The 16841-nt window shown below is 43.1% G+C and overlaps 1 protein-coding gene across 1 annotated transcript; it reads left to right on the forward strand.

Annotated features, from left to right (window-relative positions):
- The first annotated feature begins 7756 nt into the window (after positions 1–7756).
- On the forward strand, positions 7757–13856 carry SAGE1 (sarcoma antigen 1). Its single transcript, XM_040468545.1, has 5 exons — positions 7757–7976; positions 9593–9695; positions 12472–12837; positions 13186–13279; positions 13548–13856. The coding sequence occupies exons 2-5, from the start codon at positions 9644–9646 to the stop codon at positions 13669–13671; spliced, it is 636 nt and encodes a 211-aa protein (XP_040324479.1). The 5' UTR covers positions 7757–7976; positions 9593–9643; the 3' UTR covers positions 13672–13856.
- Positions 13857–16841: the final 2985 nt, after the last annotated feature.

Here is a 16841-nt window from a genome sequence, read left to right on the forward strand (position 1 = left end):
TGGGGGAAGCAAGTATATAACCACTCAAAGGACAAAGACTGACTGCGCCCGCCAGCCAGAGGCCATTTATTGGCCGGGCGGGGCGGCACTTTCCTGGTACCAGGGAGCACAGAGTGCGACCCTTTAAGACATCGGGGTTTAGGTCCCAGCCGAGCACCTGGGAGGCGCGGGGGACTGTGGAGTGAAAAAAAAAATGGCCGCTCACGCCCACACACCACTGTGAGGACACCCTGAACAGGGTGGTTTGGGACACCCAGTCCAGGGAGGAGAGAATGGAGTGTCGCCAGTTTTCTCCCAATCACCAGCAAGGTGGGGGGCTTCAGGGAATGGGCCAGGGGCCAGGGTGGAGGCGAGCCCGCTTACACCAATCCGTGCCTGGTAACTACGTGTCTACCCAAACAAGATCATTGCTGACCTGGGGCGCTTGGGTGGCTCAGTTGGTTGAGCATCTGACCTCAGCTCAGGGCAGGATTTCATGGCTCCCAGGTTCGAGCCCCCTGTCGGGCTCTGTGCTGACAGCTCAGAGCCTGGAACCAACGTTGGATTCTGTGTCTCCCTGTTCTTGCTCTCTTTCTCTCCCTCTCCAAAATAAATAAACATGAACTTTTTTTAAATTTAAGATTGATGCTGACCAACCAGACAACCCCTCCTCCAGACCAGTGCTGCCACTGGTTCCAAGGCACCCAGCAGTTTTGCATTTTCTGATTTAATCTGGGGGCAATTCTTATTACATTTATATATATATATATATATATATATATATATATATATATATTTTTTTTTTTTTTTTTCTTTCCTCCCTTTTCTTCCTCTTATTTCTCTCCTTCTCTAGTCTGGTTATTCTGGTTGTTAGTTTGTTTAAGCAGACATACTTAATCTATTCTCTTTACATCTGTTCTGCATCTCCTTCTTTATTTTCCTCTTTCTCTCTGGATTAAGCCATATAGTTTCTCTACCTGGTCAATTTTCTTTTCTCTTCTTTTTCCTTGCCCCTGTCATTTGTCTCTTTGTATGGGATAAGGCTTATTCCACCACCACCACCCCCATTTAAAAATTTTTTCCCAGGGTTACTTCAACTAACAAATCAAACCACACGTGGTGGAGGGTCCAAACCACCACTGTGAGTAGGAAGATAAAGCAACCAGAGTCACAACAGCAGAGAGCATGTAACACACTCCCAAGATACTCCCTGAAGGGCCAGGGCCTGGACAGTGTATGATCCCTCTTTAATATAGTAGTGCTTGCAGGTGCAGGACACTTGACAAGCTTTTAAAACACATAAGGGACAGAAAACTAGCCAAAATGATGAAACAGAAGAATTCTCCTCAAAAGAAATTCCAGGAAGAAATGACAGCTAAAGAATTTCTCAAAACACATATAAACAATATATCTGATCAAGAATTTAGAATAATAGAAGATGAATCACTCCACTTGAAAAACGCATAGAAGAAAGCAGAGAATCTATTGCTGCAGAGATCAAGGAACTAAATAATAGTCATGATGAATTAAGAAATGCTATAAATGAGGTGCAAAATAAAATAGATGCAGGGACAGCGAGGCTGGAAGAGGCAGAGGGGAGAATAAGTGAAATAGAAGATAAAATTATGGAAAATGATGAAGCTGAGAAAAAGAGAGAGAAAAAAAATACTAGACCACGAGGGGACAATTAGAGAACTAAGTTACTCAATGAAATGTAATAATATCCATATCATAGGAGTTCCAGAAGAAGAGAGAGAGAAAGGGGAAGAAGTGTACTTGCACAAATTACAGCTGAGAACTTCCCCAATCTGGGGAAGGAAGCAGGCATCCAAATCCAGGAGGCACAGAGAACTTCCTTCAGACGTAACGGGAATAGGTCTTCTCAATGATATATTATAGTGAAACTGGCAAAATTCAAAGATAAAGAGAGAATTCCGAAAGCAGCTAGGGACAAACGGGCCTTAACCTACAAGGGTAGACACATAAGGGTAGTAGCAGACCTAGCCACTGAAACTTGGCAGGCCAGAAGGGAGTGGCAGGAAATATTCAGTGTGCTGAATAGGAAAAAGAGGCAGCCAAGAATCCTTTATCCAGCAAGGCTGTCATTAAGAATAGGAGAGATGAAGGCTTTCCCAGACAAACAAAACCTGAAGGAGTTCATGACCACTAAACCAGCCTGTAGGAGATCTTAAGGGAGACTCTGTGAGTGGAATGCTGCAAAGACTACAAAGAACCAGAGACATCACTACAAGCATGAAACCTACACACAACACAATGACACACCTACACACCTAACACAATGACTCTAAATCCATATCTTTCAATAATAATGCTTAATGCAAATGGACTAAATGCTCCAGTCAAAAGACCTAGGGTATTGGAATGGATGAAAAACAAGATCCATCTATACGCTATCTAAAAAAGACCTGTTTTAGACCTGAGGACACCTTCAGATTGACAGCGAGGGGCTGGAGAACTATCGTGCTACTGGAAGTCAAAAGAAAGCTGGAGTTGCCATACTTATATCAGACAAACTAGATTTTAAACTAAAGACTGGAACAAGAGATGAAGAAGGGCATTACATCATCATTATGGGGTCTATCCATCAAGAAGAGCTAACAATTATAAACGTTTATGCCCCCAATTTAGAACACCCAAATATATAAATAAATTATTCACAAACATAAGCAATCTTATTGATAAGAATACTGTAATTACAGGGGACTTTAATACTCCACTTAACAGCAATGGACAGATCATCTAGGCAGAAAACCAATAAAGAAACAATGACCCTGAATGATACACTGGACCAGACGGATTTGACAGATATAGTCATAACTTTTCATCCAAAAGCAGCAGAATACACATTCTTCTCAAGTGCACATGGAACATTCTCTCCAAGATAGATCACAAAACAGGGTCACAAAACAGCCCTCTATAAATATAAAAGAATTGAGATCCTACCATGCATATTTTCAGATCACAATGCTATGAAACTTCAAATAAACCGCAAGAAAAAGTTTGGAAATCCTCAAAATGCATGGAGGCTAAAGAACATCCTGCTAAAGAATGAATTGGGTCAACCATGCAATTAAAGAAGAAATAAAAAATACATATGGAAGCAAATGAAAATGAAAACACGACAGTCCAAACACTTTGGGATGCAGCAAAGGCAGTACTAAGAGGAAAATACATTGCAATCCAGGTCTACCTCAAGAAACAAGAAAAATCCCAAATACAAAAATCTAATAGCACACCTAAAGGAACTAGAAGTAGAACAGCAAAGAAACCCTAAAGCCAGCAGAAGAAGAGAAATAATTACAGCAGAAATAAACAATATAGGATCCAAAGTAAAAACAGTAGAGCAGATCAATGAAACTAAGAGCTGGTTTTTTTGAAAAAAAAAATAAATAAACAAAATTGATAAACCCTTAGCCAGATTTCTCAAAAAGAAAAGAGAGAGGACCCAAATAGATCAAATCATGAGTGAAAATAGATTTATTACAACCAATCTCTCAGAAATACAAGCAATTATCAGGGAATACTCTGAAAAATTATATGCCAACAAAGTGGACAACTTGGAAGAAATGGACAACTTCCTAGACACCAACACACTACCAAAACTCAAACGCGAAGAAGTAGAAAATTGAACAGAACCATACCTAGTGAAGAAATTGAATCAGTTATAAAAATCTCCTACCAAATAAGAGTCCTGAGCCAGATGGCTTCCAGGGGAATTCCACCAGACATTTAAAGCAGAGTTAATACCTATCCTTCTCAAGCTGTTCCAAAAAATAGAAACTGAAGGAAAGCTTCCAGACTCATTCTATGAAGCCAGTATTACCTTGATTCTTGAACCAGACAGAGACCCCACAAAAAGGAGAATTACAGGCCAATATCCCTGATGAACATGGATGCAAGAGTTCTCAACAAGTTACTAGCAAATTGAATTCAACAGCATATTAAAAGAATTATTCACCATGATCAAGTGGGATTAATTCATGGGCTGTAGGGCTGGTTCAATATTCACAAATCAATCAGTGTGATACATCACATTAATAGAAGAAAGGATAAGAACCATATGATCCTGTCAATAGATGCAGAAAAAGCATTTGACAAAATACAGCATCCTTTCTTAATAAAAACCCTCAAGAAAGACTCCACCAAAAGGCTGCTAGAACTGATACATGAATTCAGCAAAGTCGCAGGATACATGAATTCAGGAAGTCACAGGATACAAAATCAATGTACAGAAATCATTTGCATTTCTATGCACAAATAATGAAGCAACAGAAAGAGAAATCAATAAATCAATCCCATTTACAATTGCACCAAGAACCATCAAATACCTAGGAATAAACCTAACCAAAGATGTAAAAGATCTGTATGATGAAACCTATAGAAAACTTATGAAGGAAACATAAGAAGACACAAAGAAACGGAAAAACATTCCATGCTCATGGATTCAAAAAACAAATATTGTTAAAATGTCATGCCTACTCAAAGCAATTTACATGTTCAATGCAATCCCAGTCAAAATTGCACTGGCATTCTTCTTAGAGGTAGAGCAAACAATCCTAAAATTTGTATGGAACCGCAAAAGACCCCGAATAGCCAAAGCAATCCTGAAAAAGAAAAGAAAAGTAGGAGGCATCACAATCCCAGACTTTAGCCTCTACTACAAAGCTGTAATCATTAAGACAGTATGGTGTTGGCACAAAAACACACACATAGACCAATGGAACAGAACAGAGAACCCAGAAATGGACCCACAAATATATGGCCAACTAATCTTTGACAAAGCAGGAAAGAGTATCCAATGGAAAGAAGACAGTCTCTTCAACAAATGGTGCTGGGAGAACTGGACAGCAACACGCAGAAGAATGAAAGTGGATCACTTGCTTACACAAAGATAAACTCAAAATGGATGAAAGACCTAAATGTGAGACGGGAAACCATCAAAACCCTAGAGGAGAATACAGGCAACAACCTCTTTGACTTCAGCCAAAGCAGTTTCTTGCTCGACATGTCACCAAAGGCAAGGGAAATAAAAGCAAAAATGAACTATTGGGACCTCATCAAGATAAAAGTCTCTGCACTGCAAAGGAAACAATCATCAAAATTAAAAGGCAACCACTGGAATGGGAAAAGATGTTTGCAAATTCCACATGGGATAAAGGGCTAGTATCCAAAATCTATAAAGAATTTACCAATCTCAACACCCAAAAAACAAATAATCCTGTGAAGAAATGGGCAGAAGACATGAATAGACATGTCTTTTCCAAAGAAGACCTTCAGATGGCCAACAGACACATGAAAAGATGTTCATCAGGGAAATACAAATCAAAAGCACATGGAGATACCACCTCACACCAATCAGAGTGGCTAAAATTAACAACTCAGGCAACAAAAGATGCTGGAGAGGATGTGGAGAAATGGGAACCCTCTTGCACTGCTGGTGGGAATGCAAACTGGTGCAGCTGCTCTGGAAAGCAGTGTGGAGGTTCCTCAAAAAATTAAAAATAGATCTACCCTACAACCCAGCAATAGCACTGCTAGAATTTACCCAAGGGATACAGGAGTGCTGGTGCATAGGGGCACTTGTACCCCAATGTTGATAGCAGCACTTTCAACAATAACCATATTATGGAAAGAGCCCAAATGTGCATCAACTGATGAATGGATAAAGAAGACGTGGTTTGTATATACAATGGAATACTGCTTGGCAATGAGAAAGAATGAAATCCTGCCATTTGCAGCAATGTGGATGGAACTGGAGGGTGTTATGCTAAGTGAAATAAGTCAGTCAGAGAAAAACAGATATCATATGTTTTCACTCATACGTGGACCTTGAGAAACTTAACAGAAGACCATGGGGGAAGGGAAGGAGAAAAAATAGTTACAGAGAGAGAGGGAGGTGAACCGTAAGAAACTCTTAAACACTGAGAACAGAGGGTTGATGGGGGTGGGGGAGAAGGGAAAATGGGTGATGGGCATTGAAGAGGGCACTTGTTGGGATGAACACTGGGTGTTGTATGTAAGTGATGAATCACGGGAATCTACCCGCCAAACCAAAAGCACACTATATACACTGTATGTTAGCCAACTTGACAATAAATTATATTAAAAAAAATCCTTACTGGCAACCTTTACTGGCAAGTGTAGTCTACTTATATTTATTCTAATTGCAGATAATATTTGGACTGTATTTAGCAAGTTAATTTGTGCTTTTACATTGTATTTCTTTTTTTAAGTTTATGTATTTTGAGAGTGAGAGAGAGTGGGGGAGGGGTAGAGAACCAGAAGGAGAAACCCAAGTAGGCTCCACGCTGTCAGCACAGAACCCAACGCAGGGCTCGCACTCACAAACTGTGAGATCATGACCTGAGCCGAGATCGAGAATCAGCACTTAACCGACTGAGCCACCCAGGAGCCCCCTTTGTATTTCTTTATGCTTATTTTATCCTTCTTTATTTTTAATTTTTTAATTTAGATTTTTGACAATGAATTAAAACATGAGTGAATGCTCTTGTTGTTTTTTTTCCTGCTAACAAAGCTCTTTTGTGGTTGGCACTTGCCATTTGCTTACATTTAGGTCGATGGTCCACTTTGGGTCATTTTTGTTTATGGTGTGAGGAAGGGGTCTGACTTCATCCTTTATTTATGGATGTCCAGTTCTCCTGGGAACATTTGTTGAAAAGACTTCATTTCCCATTGAACAGTCTTGGCACCCTTGTCGAATTTCAACGGATCATAGATTAAGGATTTATTTCTGGACTCTCAGGTTTGTTCCTTTGGCCTCTATGTCAATTCTTACGTCGGTACCACATGGTCTTAATTATTGTAGCTTTGTAGCAAGTTTTGAAAACTGGAAATGTTTATGATGTTGCATGTGGTAGTCAGACTACTTAACTAGAAGGTGATTGATCCGCTAAAGACAGACAAGATTTTGTTTAGGACATTTGTGGATTATCAAAATATCAAGTTTAGCTTGCATGTTTATTGCATGAGTAGGTTACTTTGTAAAACTTTAATATTTAGAATACCCTTTTTCACTGAATCCCTACATCTACCCAGTCCACGTTTATTTTTCTCAAGCATAAGGGGAGATGTGTGTTAAGCATCACATACGCTATCCTCTTCATGCTTTATCTCTTGTAATCCTTAAAGCAGCCCAATGAGGTAGATACTGTTTTACGCTTATTTTATGGTAATAGAAATTTTGAATAAGAATTTAACTGGTTCTGCCAGGTTTAGCCAATTGAAAAGTGGCGGAATGTGGATCTATAAGATTCCAGAGACTGCACACTCTAATACTATATCACACTGCCTACAGTTATGAGTTCAACAGAGAATTCCTTATTTACATGAAAATAATTTAATTGATAGTGTGCCGGATAATTTGTGTCAGTCTATATGGCTTCTTTGCCCCATTTGTTGATTTTCAGTGGGATTGTCCCGTCCATTAAGTTTAACAGATCTTGGGCTGGGCACACCCTTGAAATTACACGTCGAGTTTTGTTTGTAAGGGGTCTTTCTGAGAAGAATGTAGGTTTAATCAAATCATCCAAAGAGGTTAAGGCCCAGTACTCAAGGTTCTACGGACTAAGTGTAAAAGAATTCCATGGAGCTTAGGTTCTGGACCTAGTGGTGAGCCTATAGGCAGTAGTGATGGTGGACTGAATAATGACTTAGCTTAGGGGTGATGGTTCTAGATTCTAAAATATAATAGAGATCATAGATACGAGATTCTAAACTTTGTTGCCATGGTGCACATCGCCAACAGCGGCCATATCCTCCCTAATGGATAGTACATTTAAGCTGCATAGCATCAAAGTCTTTTCCACTGATTATCCACTTTCCCATTGGAGTGCGCTACTCAAATAGCTAACTATGAGAGGAATCTGAAGACAACAGCTTCTCCCTCTCAAAAGACTAATCCAGAACAACCTAAAAGACTTTATACTCTCAGCTATCTGCTTCAAGATGATAATAAGGTAAGATAACTATGACTATCTCTGCCTAAATTGTGGTATTCTTTGTATAATTATTTTCTTCTTCAAACGATGAATGTAAGTCATGTGCTCTACTTCTATTTATTTAAGGGACAAAGTATGATACAAGGAATCTCATGTGAACAGAAAGTAGGAGCCTCCTGATCTAAGAGTGTGTTAGTTGAACAGAAAGAGTGGTTGCCATTTATTGGAGTAGAAGCTGGTGTTTTAAACGATCCCATTTAATACTTACCACCGTTTTGTAGATGAGTATTACTATCCCCCCTTTCATAATAAGAAATCAAGGCTAACAGTGGTCAAACGTGTTGCTCTGAATGACACAGTTGACAAAAGATAGAGCCAGGATTTGAATCCACATCTTTCTGGCTCCAGAGTCTATATTTGTTCCCACCCCACCCCCCAGTAACTCCCTTCGTATTGAGATCACAGTTTACTTTCTCTGTTTCCATTTTTCAAGTCATTAGTGCTCTATCTAGAAAGTAAGTGTTCTTCTTGAAATTGAAGTACTAGCTGATGTTGCCATAGTTGGATTGTCCTATGGACATCTTAATGGGAGATGTGTATAGTGTGCATGAGAGAGACATACTGGCTTGACTATTGAAGCACGCGGGCAAAGAGGATCATAGCTGCTCTCATTGGAGAGATCATTGACATAAAGGCACAGAACATGCAACAAATTCTTCGGTAACAACACAAGGCTTAAAGTTAGCCACCTCACCCCAAACTCCTCAGTTAACTGGAGTTTTTCTTAATTTCCTGTGCCTTGGTTTCCTCATTTTTCACAAGAGAGATAATAATCACACTTAAGTCAGAGGGCTTGGTGGAGGATTGAGTTAGTGGAGAGCATTTAGAACAGTACCTATTGGAGACTAAATGCTCAATGAAAATGTTTTCACCATTCTGGATTCCTCTTTTATGGGAAGCGCAAACGTGCTGGGAAAATATTTTTTTATCACAACTGTATTCAGACAAGGCAGTTATCTTTTGATGAAAACAGCTTTTAGCTAACCTATTACACCCTTGGCTTCCTGTTTTATCCACCAACACTGAAAAGAACTCCCTATACCCACCCAGCTCCAAGGATGACATATTTAAATCTCGATAAGGTTAGAGGTGGAGAGATTTACACGTTCAATCTATTCTACCTTTTACCGTCTCCATGTATCATTTAATAAAGTGTTAATCAGTATTTGTTAATAGAGTTAAAGCACAAAAGGACAAAAAAGGTATTTTCTTTTTTCCCCAACAAAAGCTGAAGCAAAATGGTGTGTACTTCTCCAAAGAGATAACTGTGGGTTTATAAGCTTGATTGATGAAAGCCACTCACTCTCCAACAATCTTAGCAAATGTGGTTGTCCCATGTTTGGTTTTGTACAAAAACCTTGTATTTTACCTTCTCCTTATTTCACTTAGGTTATACTAAAATTGGATCGCATTTTCTGAAAACATGGTGCGGGCTAAGTGAATATAAATCTTTGGACCATGATTAAAACTTATATTAATAATATAAACGCATGGCTGGCTGTGCATATGAAGAGTGCAATTTTGCAATGATTGGATTTTGTCTTTAATGGAATGTGTTCACTGATGTTTTTCAGCAAATAAAGAATGACAAAGGATATCAGGTTGAAGCAGGGCAACAAAAACAAATGAAACGTCCTGGGAAGCCCAGCAGCTGCCCATCATCTAAGAGAAGGCCAGGTACGTCACCAAGGTTAAGCGAACAGGAAAGAGAGGGGAGCCCCATCTCTAGGGCTCAGCCAGGTCAAAGGAAATATATAGTTATGTCCTTGAGGGATGGACAGGTACGAACATGTTTGCAAGCGGAGGGGCAGGTCTGTACGTTGGGTCCAACCATTTGGGCAGTGTAAGAGTTAGAACAAGCAGGTTCCCAGGGCACCTGGGTGGCTCATTTGGTTAAGCGTCTGACTTTGGCTTGGGTCACGATCTCACGGTTTGCGAGTTTGAGCCCCACACCGGGGTTTCAGCTGTCAACTGAAAGCAGAGCCCACTTTGGATCCTCTCCCTCTCTTTCTCTCTCTCAAATAAATAAACATTTTTTAAAAAGCTGTAGAATAAGCAGGTTCCGGACACACAAAAAGATGATGGGCTCACCACCAGGATGGATCTGCTCATACTCTCCTTGTCTTCACGTTGTGTTCCTGCTCTAAGCCAGTACAGTCTGGCTGCTTCTTACCACAGTCTAGTGAAGCTGTTAGCGTCAATTTCACCAGTGGCTGCTACACTTTGGCATTCATTTCTCAGAAGCATGTGATGTATTTGTTCACTCTGGGCTCCATGGAAACCTACTTGGTTCCCAGACACCACGTTCTCCTGGATTCCTTATGCCCTGGCTAGTGACCCCTTTTCCTTCTCCCTTTTCTGATTTTTTCCTCTTCTTTCCCACCTGTCATTCTGCAGGGGCCCAAAGCTGGATCTTGGGCCCTTGTGTCTTCAACCTGCTCTCCCCTTAGGCGATTCCACACAGTCTTAGAACTTTCAATATTATTCATACTGCAAGAACTCTCACCTTTATACCTCGAGACTACAACTTGCTCCTGAACTTCAGACTCAAATACAACAGCTTACATGACCCCTCCAATCAGCGTCTACTACATACCTAAAATACAATTGGTTCTGCCTGAACTTCTGACCTTCTTCCTCTCCAAAAATGCTCTACTTTCAGCCTTCTCGATCTCAGCAAATAATACCATCCATTGGTGTAACATTTACTTACTCACTTATTTATTTATTTATTTAATAATTTAAAAAAATGTTAATGTTTATTTATGTTTGAGAGAGAGACACACGCACACAGAGCGTAAGTGGGGGGAGGGGCAGAGAGAGAGAGAGGGAAACACAGAATCCAAAGTGGGCCCCAGGCTCTGAGTGAGACGCAGGGCTTGAACTCACAAACCATGAGATCATGACCTGAGCCGAAGTCAGAAGGTGAACCGACTGAGCCACCCAGGCACCCCATTCGTGTAATATTTATAAAGGTGTAACAACCTGCTGTCCAGTGTTATGGGAGCCATGGAAGGCCTAGAAGCTCCAATACTTAGATTTGCAGATATCCATAGTGTAAATAGCCCCACCATAGACTAGTTCAAGCTACCAACCTGGGGTCACTGAACCAGAATCAGGACAGATTGGCCACATCTGTGACACTTGTGAGCGATTGCCTAACAGCCTGCACACACCTGGCACTATTATTTCTCCAGGGGTTCAGGACAAAACACTTAGATTCACTCATGACTCCTCTTGTTATTCTGTTCTTCATCTCTCACCTCCACCCCTTAACAAGTACAGGCGGCTTAACTCCCAGTATCACCCTTGGTATCACCCTTGCCTGGATCACCCTGTGTCTCTATCCCTCTAGTCTGTGCTGCCACCGTCTGTCCCCAAGCTGCTACAACAACTTCTCATCTGATTTCCCTGCTCTCCCACTTGACCCTCCTGACCCATCACCGCCCTGCAGCCCGACTGACCCCGTGCGCACGGAAATCCGATCCTGCCGCGTCCATCGCGAAACCCGCCACCAACTCCCCCGAGCACTCAGAACAGAATCGGAGCTCCCGACGCTGGTCTACACGCTCTGCAGGACCCGGGCCTGCCCTCCTCTCCTGCACGCGTCCTCTGGGTGTCCTCCTTGCTCTCTCTGCCTCTGTCCTTTGCTCCACGGCCCCGGCTCGTCCCCTCCTAGGGCCCCGCACTGGCCCTCACGGCAGCCAGAAGTCCTCCTCACGTGCACAGGCCGCCCTGTCCCCTGTTCCAGACTCTGCCCAGGGGTCACCTCCTCAGAGGGCCCTGCCTGACCACAGGGTCCTGGAGGCTCCCTCTCCTACTCTCTGTCACATCCCCAATGTCTTCCTTCCCAACGCGAATTCACACTTTATTATTTCCTTTCCCCTTTTTACTTGTACCACCTGACCTCCCCACGAGGATCTAAGTTCCATAAGGGCAGGGATTGTCTCGATGCCGATCGCCCAGCACTCGGCAGTGTCTGGCACAGAGGGGGCTGAGTATATGAAGCAGGGGTGTCAGACTTGGAACAAAAGGAAATTCGCCTTCCTGAGACAGAAAAGACAAATGGGGAGGATCATATACGGACTGGGATTCTTGGTGATGGAGTGCCAATATCAGATATGTTGGCATCAAGTAAGATAGATATTCTGCTTTCCACCTTGTAAAGGGCATCGAGGAGGCATTAAATCACGAGTGTCAGAGCTCTGTGAGTGTTTGTTAGTTGTACTGTCAAACTGCATTTCTGTATGTATTCCTAGTGCCGAGAGAGAAAAAGTGACTTATGGTATGATCTTTATGGAGACCTACTCGTGGGATCTGATATTTCCACTTGGTATCTACTTCCGCTTTAAGAAACAAACAATTTTCTCAAAAGTGCAGAGCCCGGGGATGTACCCCTGGGGGTGATGAAATGCACCTGCCTCACAGCTCAATCTCTTAATTTGGTTTTCAGGAGCCACTGTCACTCACAAAGTCCGTGACAAGAAGACGAAAAATAATCCAACCCCACCTGATGGCTTCTTGCCAAATGCTGCTGCACCAGCAGTTACGAATGTGGCAGGAAATGGTATTCCACTCAACCAACAGGATTCGCTCTCTGATGACTTCGCTAAAGACGGCCTGTCTCACAAACCTGGTAGTAATTCACCTGGAGGAGGAGCCAAAAACAGCAGTGTCTCCGTAGGTGACCCAAAAGTCCCAGCGGTGCCTTCGACAGGAGTTGTGCCAAAGGAAGTGCCAATGAGTGCTGCTCTGGCACAGAAAATTAATAGTGATATAAAACATCAATTAATGAAGGAAGTTCGGAAGTTTGGACGAAGTAAGTAGTGACAGGGTGGCTCTTAATAAAACCATGGGAAGTCTCATTCTACGATTTAGAATAGATCCAACCCACCTCTTGGACTCATCCTTTGGCTGAATTGGGTTTTTACAGAATTTAGGATGGTTTCTCTTTAACTGGTCTCGAAATTCCCGATACACCTCTTAGAATTGTCTGTTTGGCTTGCTTGGTGTTTACAATAGTTTCCTTAGTAAGCATTCAAAACACAAACACTATGCAGCCCTCTAGCCCATGAGGGATGACTGCTGAGGCAGTGGATGCACTAAGAAAGAGTTCTAAGCCATCTTTGTGTTTTTAAAAATACTGAATTTTAAAAATTATTTTCAGGGTATGAAAGGATTTTCACCTTGTTTGAAGAAGTTCAAGGGCCTCTTGTAGTCAAGAAACAATTTGTTGAATTTACCATCAAGGAAGCTGCAAGGTAAGTGGAAAAAAGAACTCTCCATTTTTTTTTTAAAGCGGTTGTGCCCAATGCTGAACAGGGGCAAAACCAAGCCCTGGCCATCATAGTCTGGGCAGGGGAGGGTATGGGCCCTCAATTGATAACACTCTAGCCTACATTTTCCCAAGAGGATGCATTTTCTATTCCCATGGAGATTGTGGGCTCTATTTTGTATCCACTACTATGACTAGCACATTATAGATGCTTTAGGTATCTTCTGGTTCCTTAAATTTGTCTTTATCTTCAGGTTTAAAAGAGCAGTCTTGATTCAGCAGCTTGAGAAGGTACTAGAAGACCTGGAATCCTGCTGCCATCTCAAGAACGTTCATCACAAGAAAAGCAGAGAATTGTGTTCTTGCAAAGACCACTGAGAAGCAAAGGCGAATTTCCTATGTTGTAAGATGGAATAGGGTAGTGTTGAAGCTCCCCAAAATGTTGTGGTCAAGAAAATTCCCTTCTAGAGGCTAAGATAAAAAGGGATGGAGTCTTTTAATTTTATGGTTCTCCATCAATAAAAGCTGGGCTAACGGCCCTAAGAATTTCTTATGAAAGCATAGTTTGTTGTTGTTTGTTTCTTTGTTTTCTTACCTGGGGAGAGGGATGGATTAACTCATCAAGCTGAATATTATTACAGTGCCGGTTTCTGTGCAGGTCCCATGGTTGTAGCTGGTATTTAAACCTGCTTTCTTTCACTACCCATTTCTCATTCCCTTCCCCCTGAGGTAGCATCTCAGGTCATGGTCAGGGTTCTTTGCCTCGTAGCATGACTCGAAACTTAATTGCTGAAGCACCTGGGCCACTAAGATGTCCTGCCTTAAATGGGTTGTTGCAATTTTCCACAATGGAGTCACACGATGTGAGAGTAGTAAGCTCTTTGGACGTACTGGACATACTCTTTCTTAGCTCCTTGAGTAGCAGAAACCCATTCCCTTTGATTGTCTGCTTTCATCACCCCAGCCAGTATGGGACCCCTTTCTTTGGCTTTTGATGGAGAGGGCTGAGGGAACCAAAATGGCCAGCTAGCAGTCTCAATTCCCTCTCCATGGAATCACGACTGTGTTCCTCAGTGAAAGCTTTTCTCCCTTTGGGATGAAGACCTCTGGTTCAGAAAAGCCTAAAGCAAGAGGCATGGGAAGGTTTTAGTGATAAAGTGACAGGAGGGTACTTCCATTTCCACCCTTTGATTTCAACGCCTGCGAATCCTGACTACAGGAGGGAAAAACCAATGATGTCAGATGCTTATATACAGCAAATACTGCTTATTGGAAGTTATTACTTCTAGGGGCGCCTGGGTGGCTTAGTCAGTTAAGCATCCCACTGTGGCTCAGGTCATGATCTCACCACTCGTGAGTTCAAGCCCCACATCAGGCTCTGTGCTGATGGCTCAGAGCCTGGAGCCTGCTTCGGATTCTGTGTCTCCCTCTCTCTCTGCCCCTCCCCTGCTCATGCTCTCTCTCTCTCTCTCTCTCTCTCTCTCTCTCTCAAAAATAAACAAACATTTAAAGAAATAAAAATTAAAAAAAGAAGTTATTACTTTTAGCATAATCTCCACCCCTGCCACATTGGCGACTTTACATTCGAGCCCACTGGAGGCTGATTGCGATCGACACAATGGATACTTTATTCATTAGATCACTAAACTTCTGCACCGGTAAGGTTATTCTTCGCTGATCACCCTCAAGAGACACACGTGTCTTCACATCGGATGTCTGTCTGGGTGGGTGTATATCCACATACATCCTCTCCAGACCTCCTTGTCCCACATTTTCAACCACGTATCCTCAAAGTCCCCGACCATTCAGCCAATGACTCGAACACAGCCTGTGCATGGCCATACACTTGTACCTCTGCTCAAAATCTTCCCTTTGGGAGGCTTACCCTTCACTGTCCTTCAGGGCTGTCCCAGGTGGGACCGTAGTACGGCAGCTGTCCACTTTTGGCTCGTGTGGTAGGCAAGTGCTATGCACTAAATGTCCGTGTCTCCCCCTCCACATTCATGTGTTGAAGCCCTAACCCCCAGTGTGATGGTGTTTGGACGTGGGCCCCTTGGGAGGTAATTAGGTTTGGGAGAGGTCATGAAGGTGGAACAGCCACGATGGGATTAGTGCCCTTGTAAGAAGAAAATAGAAATCTTGCTCTCACCCTCCACCCTGTGAGGACACAGCGAGAAGGCAGCTGCCTTAGTCTATTAGGGCAGCTCTACCAAAACACCATCGACTGGGTGACTTGAAAAAACAGAAATGAATTTCTTGGAGTTCTGGAGGCTGGGAAGGCCCTCATCAAGGCACTGGCAGATTCAGTGTATGGGGAGAACCTGTTTCCTGGTTCACAGACCGCTGTCTTCTTGTCATGTTCTCGCGTGGCTGAGGGGATGGGGGAACTCTCCGGGGCCCCTTTTACAAGGGCACACAGCCTATTCATGAAGATCTGCCAAAGGCCCACACCTCAAAGTACCACCACACTGAGAATCAGGATTTCGACGTATGCATTGGGGGCACGGACACACACATTCAGACAATGGCAGCAGCAGCCTGCGAGCTAGAAAGAGAGCCCTCACCTGACACTGAATCCGCCAGCACCTTAATCTTGGACTTCCCAGCCTCCCAGACAGTGAGAAATAGATTTCTGTGGTTGAAGCCACTCAGGCTATGGTACTTTATTATAGTCGCCCGAGCAGACAAAGACAGCAAGATTCTCATCATGGCCTCCCGTATTCCCGTTTCTCGTACCGAACATACGAGTACAATGCACGAGGGCCGTTGTGGTGGGATTTTGCTGATGTAATTAAGATCCCAAGTCAGTTGATCCTGAGATACAGAAAAGAATGTGGGCGGGCGTGACCCACTCAGGGAGTCCTTTCAAAGCTTTTCCCTACCGAGGAAGGGAAGAGGAAGTCAGGGAGCCTCAGAGCACAAGAAGCATACAACACGCAGTGACCACTATGAGGAGAAAGCGGCGCCCCTGAGAAGGCATGGGGGTGGCTGGGAAGGAAGCCCCTCATTGGCAGCTGCAAGGAAATGGGGACCTCGTTCTCCACCCTTCAAGGGTTAGGTCTGAATGAGTCAAAGAGGAGGATCCCACAGCTTCTAGGTAAGCACCAGCCTAGCTGATGCTTTCACTTGGCCTTGTGAGCCATTCAGCAGATACTAGATGAGCCTTCTGGGTTTTTTTGATGTGCAGAATAGCGAGGCGATCAATGCGTGGTGTTTTCAGCTGCCCCAGTTGTGATGATTCGTCATGTGCCAAAATAAAATCAATACTGTGTTGCATGCCTGCTGTGAGGGAATGACAGTAAGCCAGGGCTGAGGTGGGTTGCTTTTTAAATTTTTTTTAACGTTTATTTTTGAGAGAGAGAGAGAGAGAGAGAGAGAAGCAGAGAGAGGGAGACACAGAATCCCAAGCAGGCGCCAGGCTCTGAGCCGGCAGCACGGAGCCCGACGTGGGGCTCGAACTCACGAACTACGATCCCATGACCTGAGCCGGAGTCAGACGCTTAACCAACTGAGCCAGCCAGGCGTCCCTGAGGGGGTTTGCTTCTGTT

Source organism: Herpailurus yagouaroundi, unplaced genomic scaffold (genome assembly GCF_014898765.1).
Source record: "Herpailurus yagouaroundi ecotype Mexico unplaced genomic scaffold, PumYag 67702, whole genome shotgun sequence".
Classification (NCBI taxonomy): Eukaryota; Metazoa; Chordata; class Mammalia; order Carnivora; family Felidae; genus Herpailurus; species Herpailurus yagouaroundi.

Coding starts and splice junctions, on each gene's coding strand:
- SAGE1 (XM_040468545.1), top strand. CDS start 9,644: ATGAAACGTCCTGGGAAGCCCAGCAGCTGCCCATCATCTAAGAGAAGG. Junction 9,696..12,471: donor ATCATCTAAGAGAAGGCCAG/GTACGTCACCAA, acceptor TTTGGTTTTCAG/GAGCCACTGTCACTCACAAA. Junction 13,280..13,547: donor ACCATCAAGGAAGCTGCAAG/GTAAGTGGAAAA, acceptor CTTTATCTTCAG/GTTTAAAAGAGCAGTCTTGA.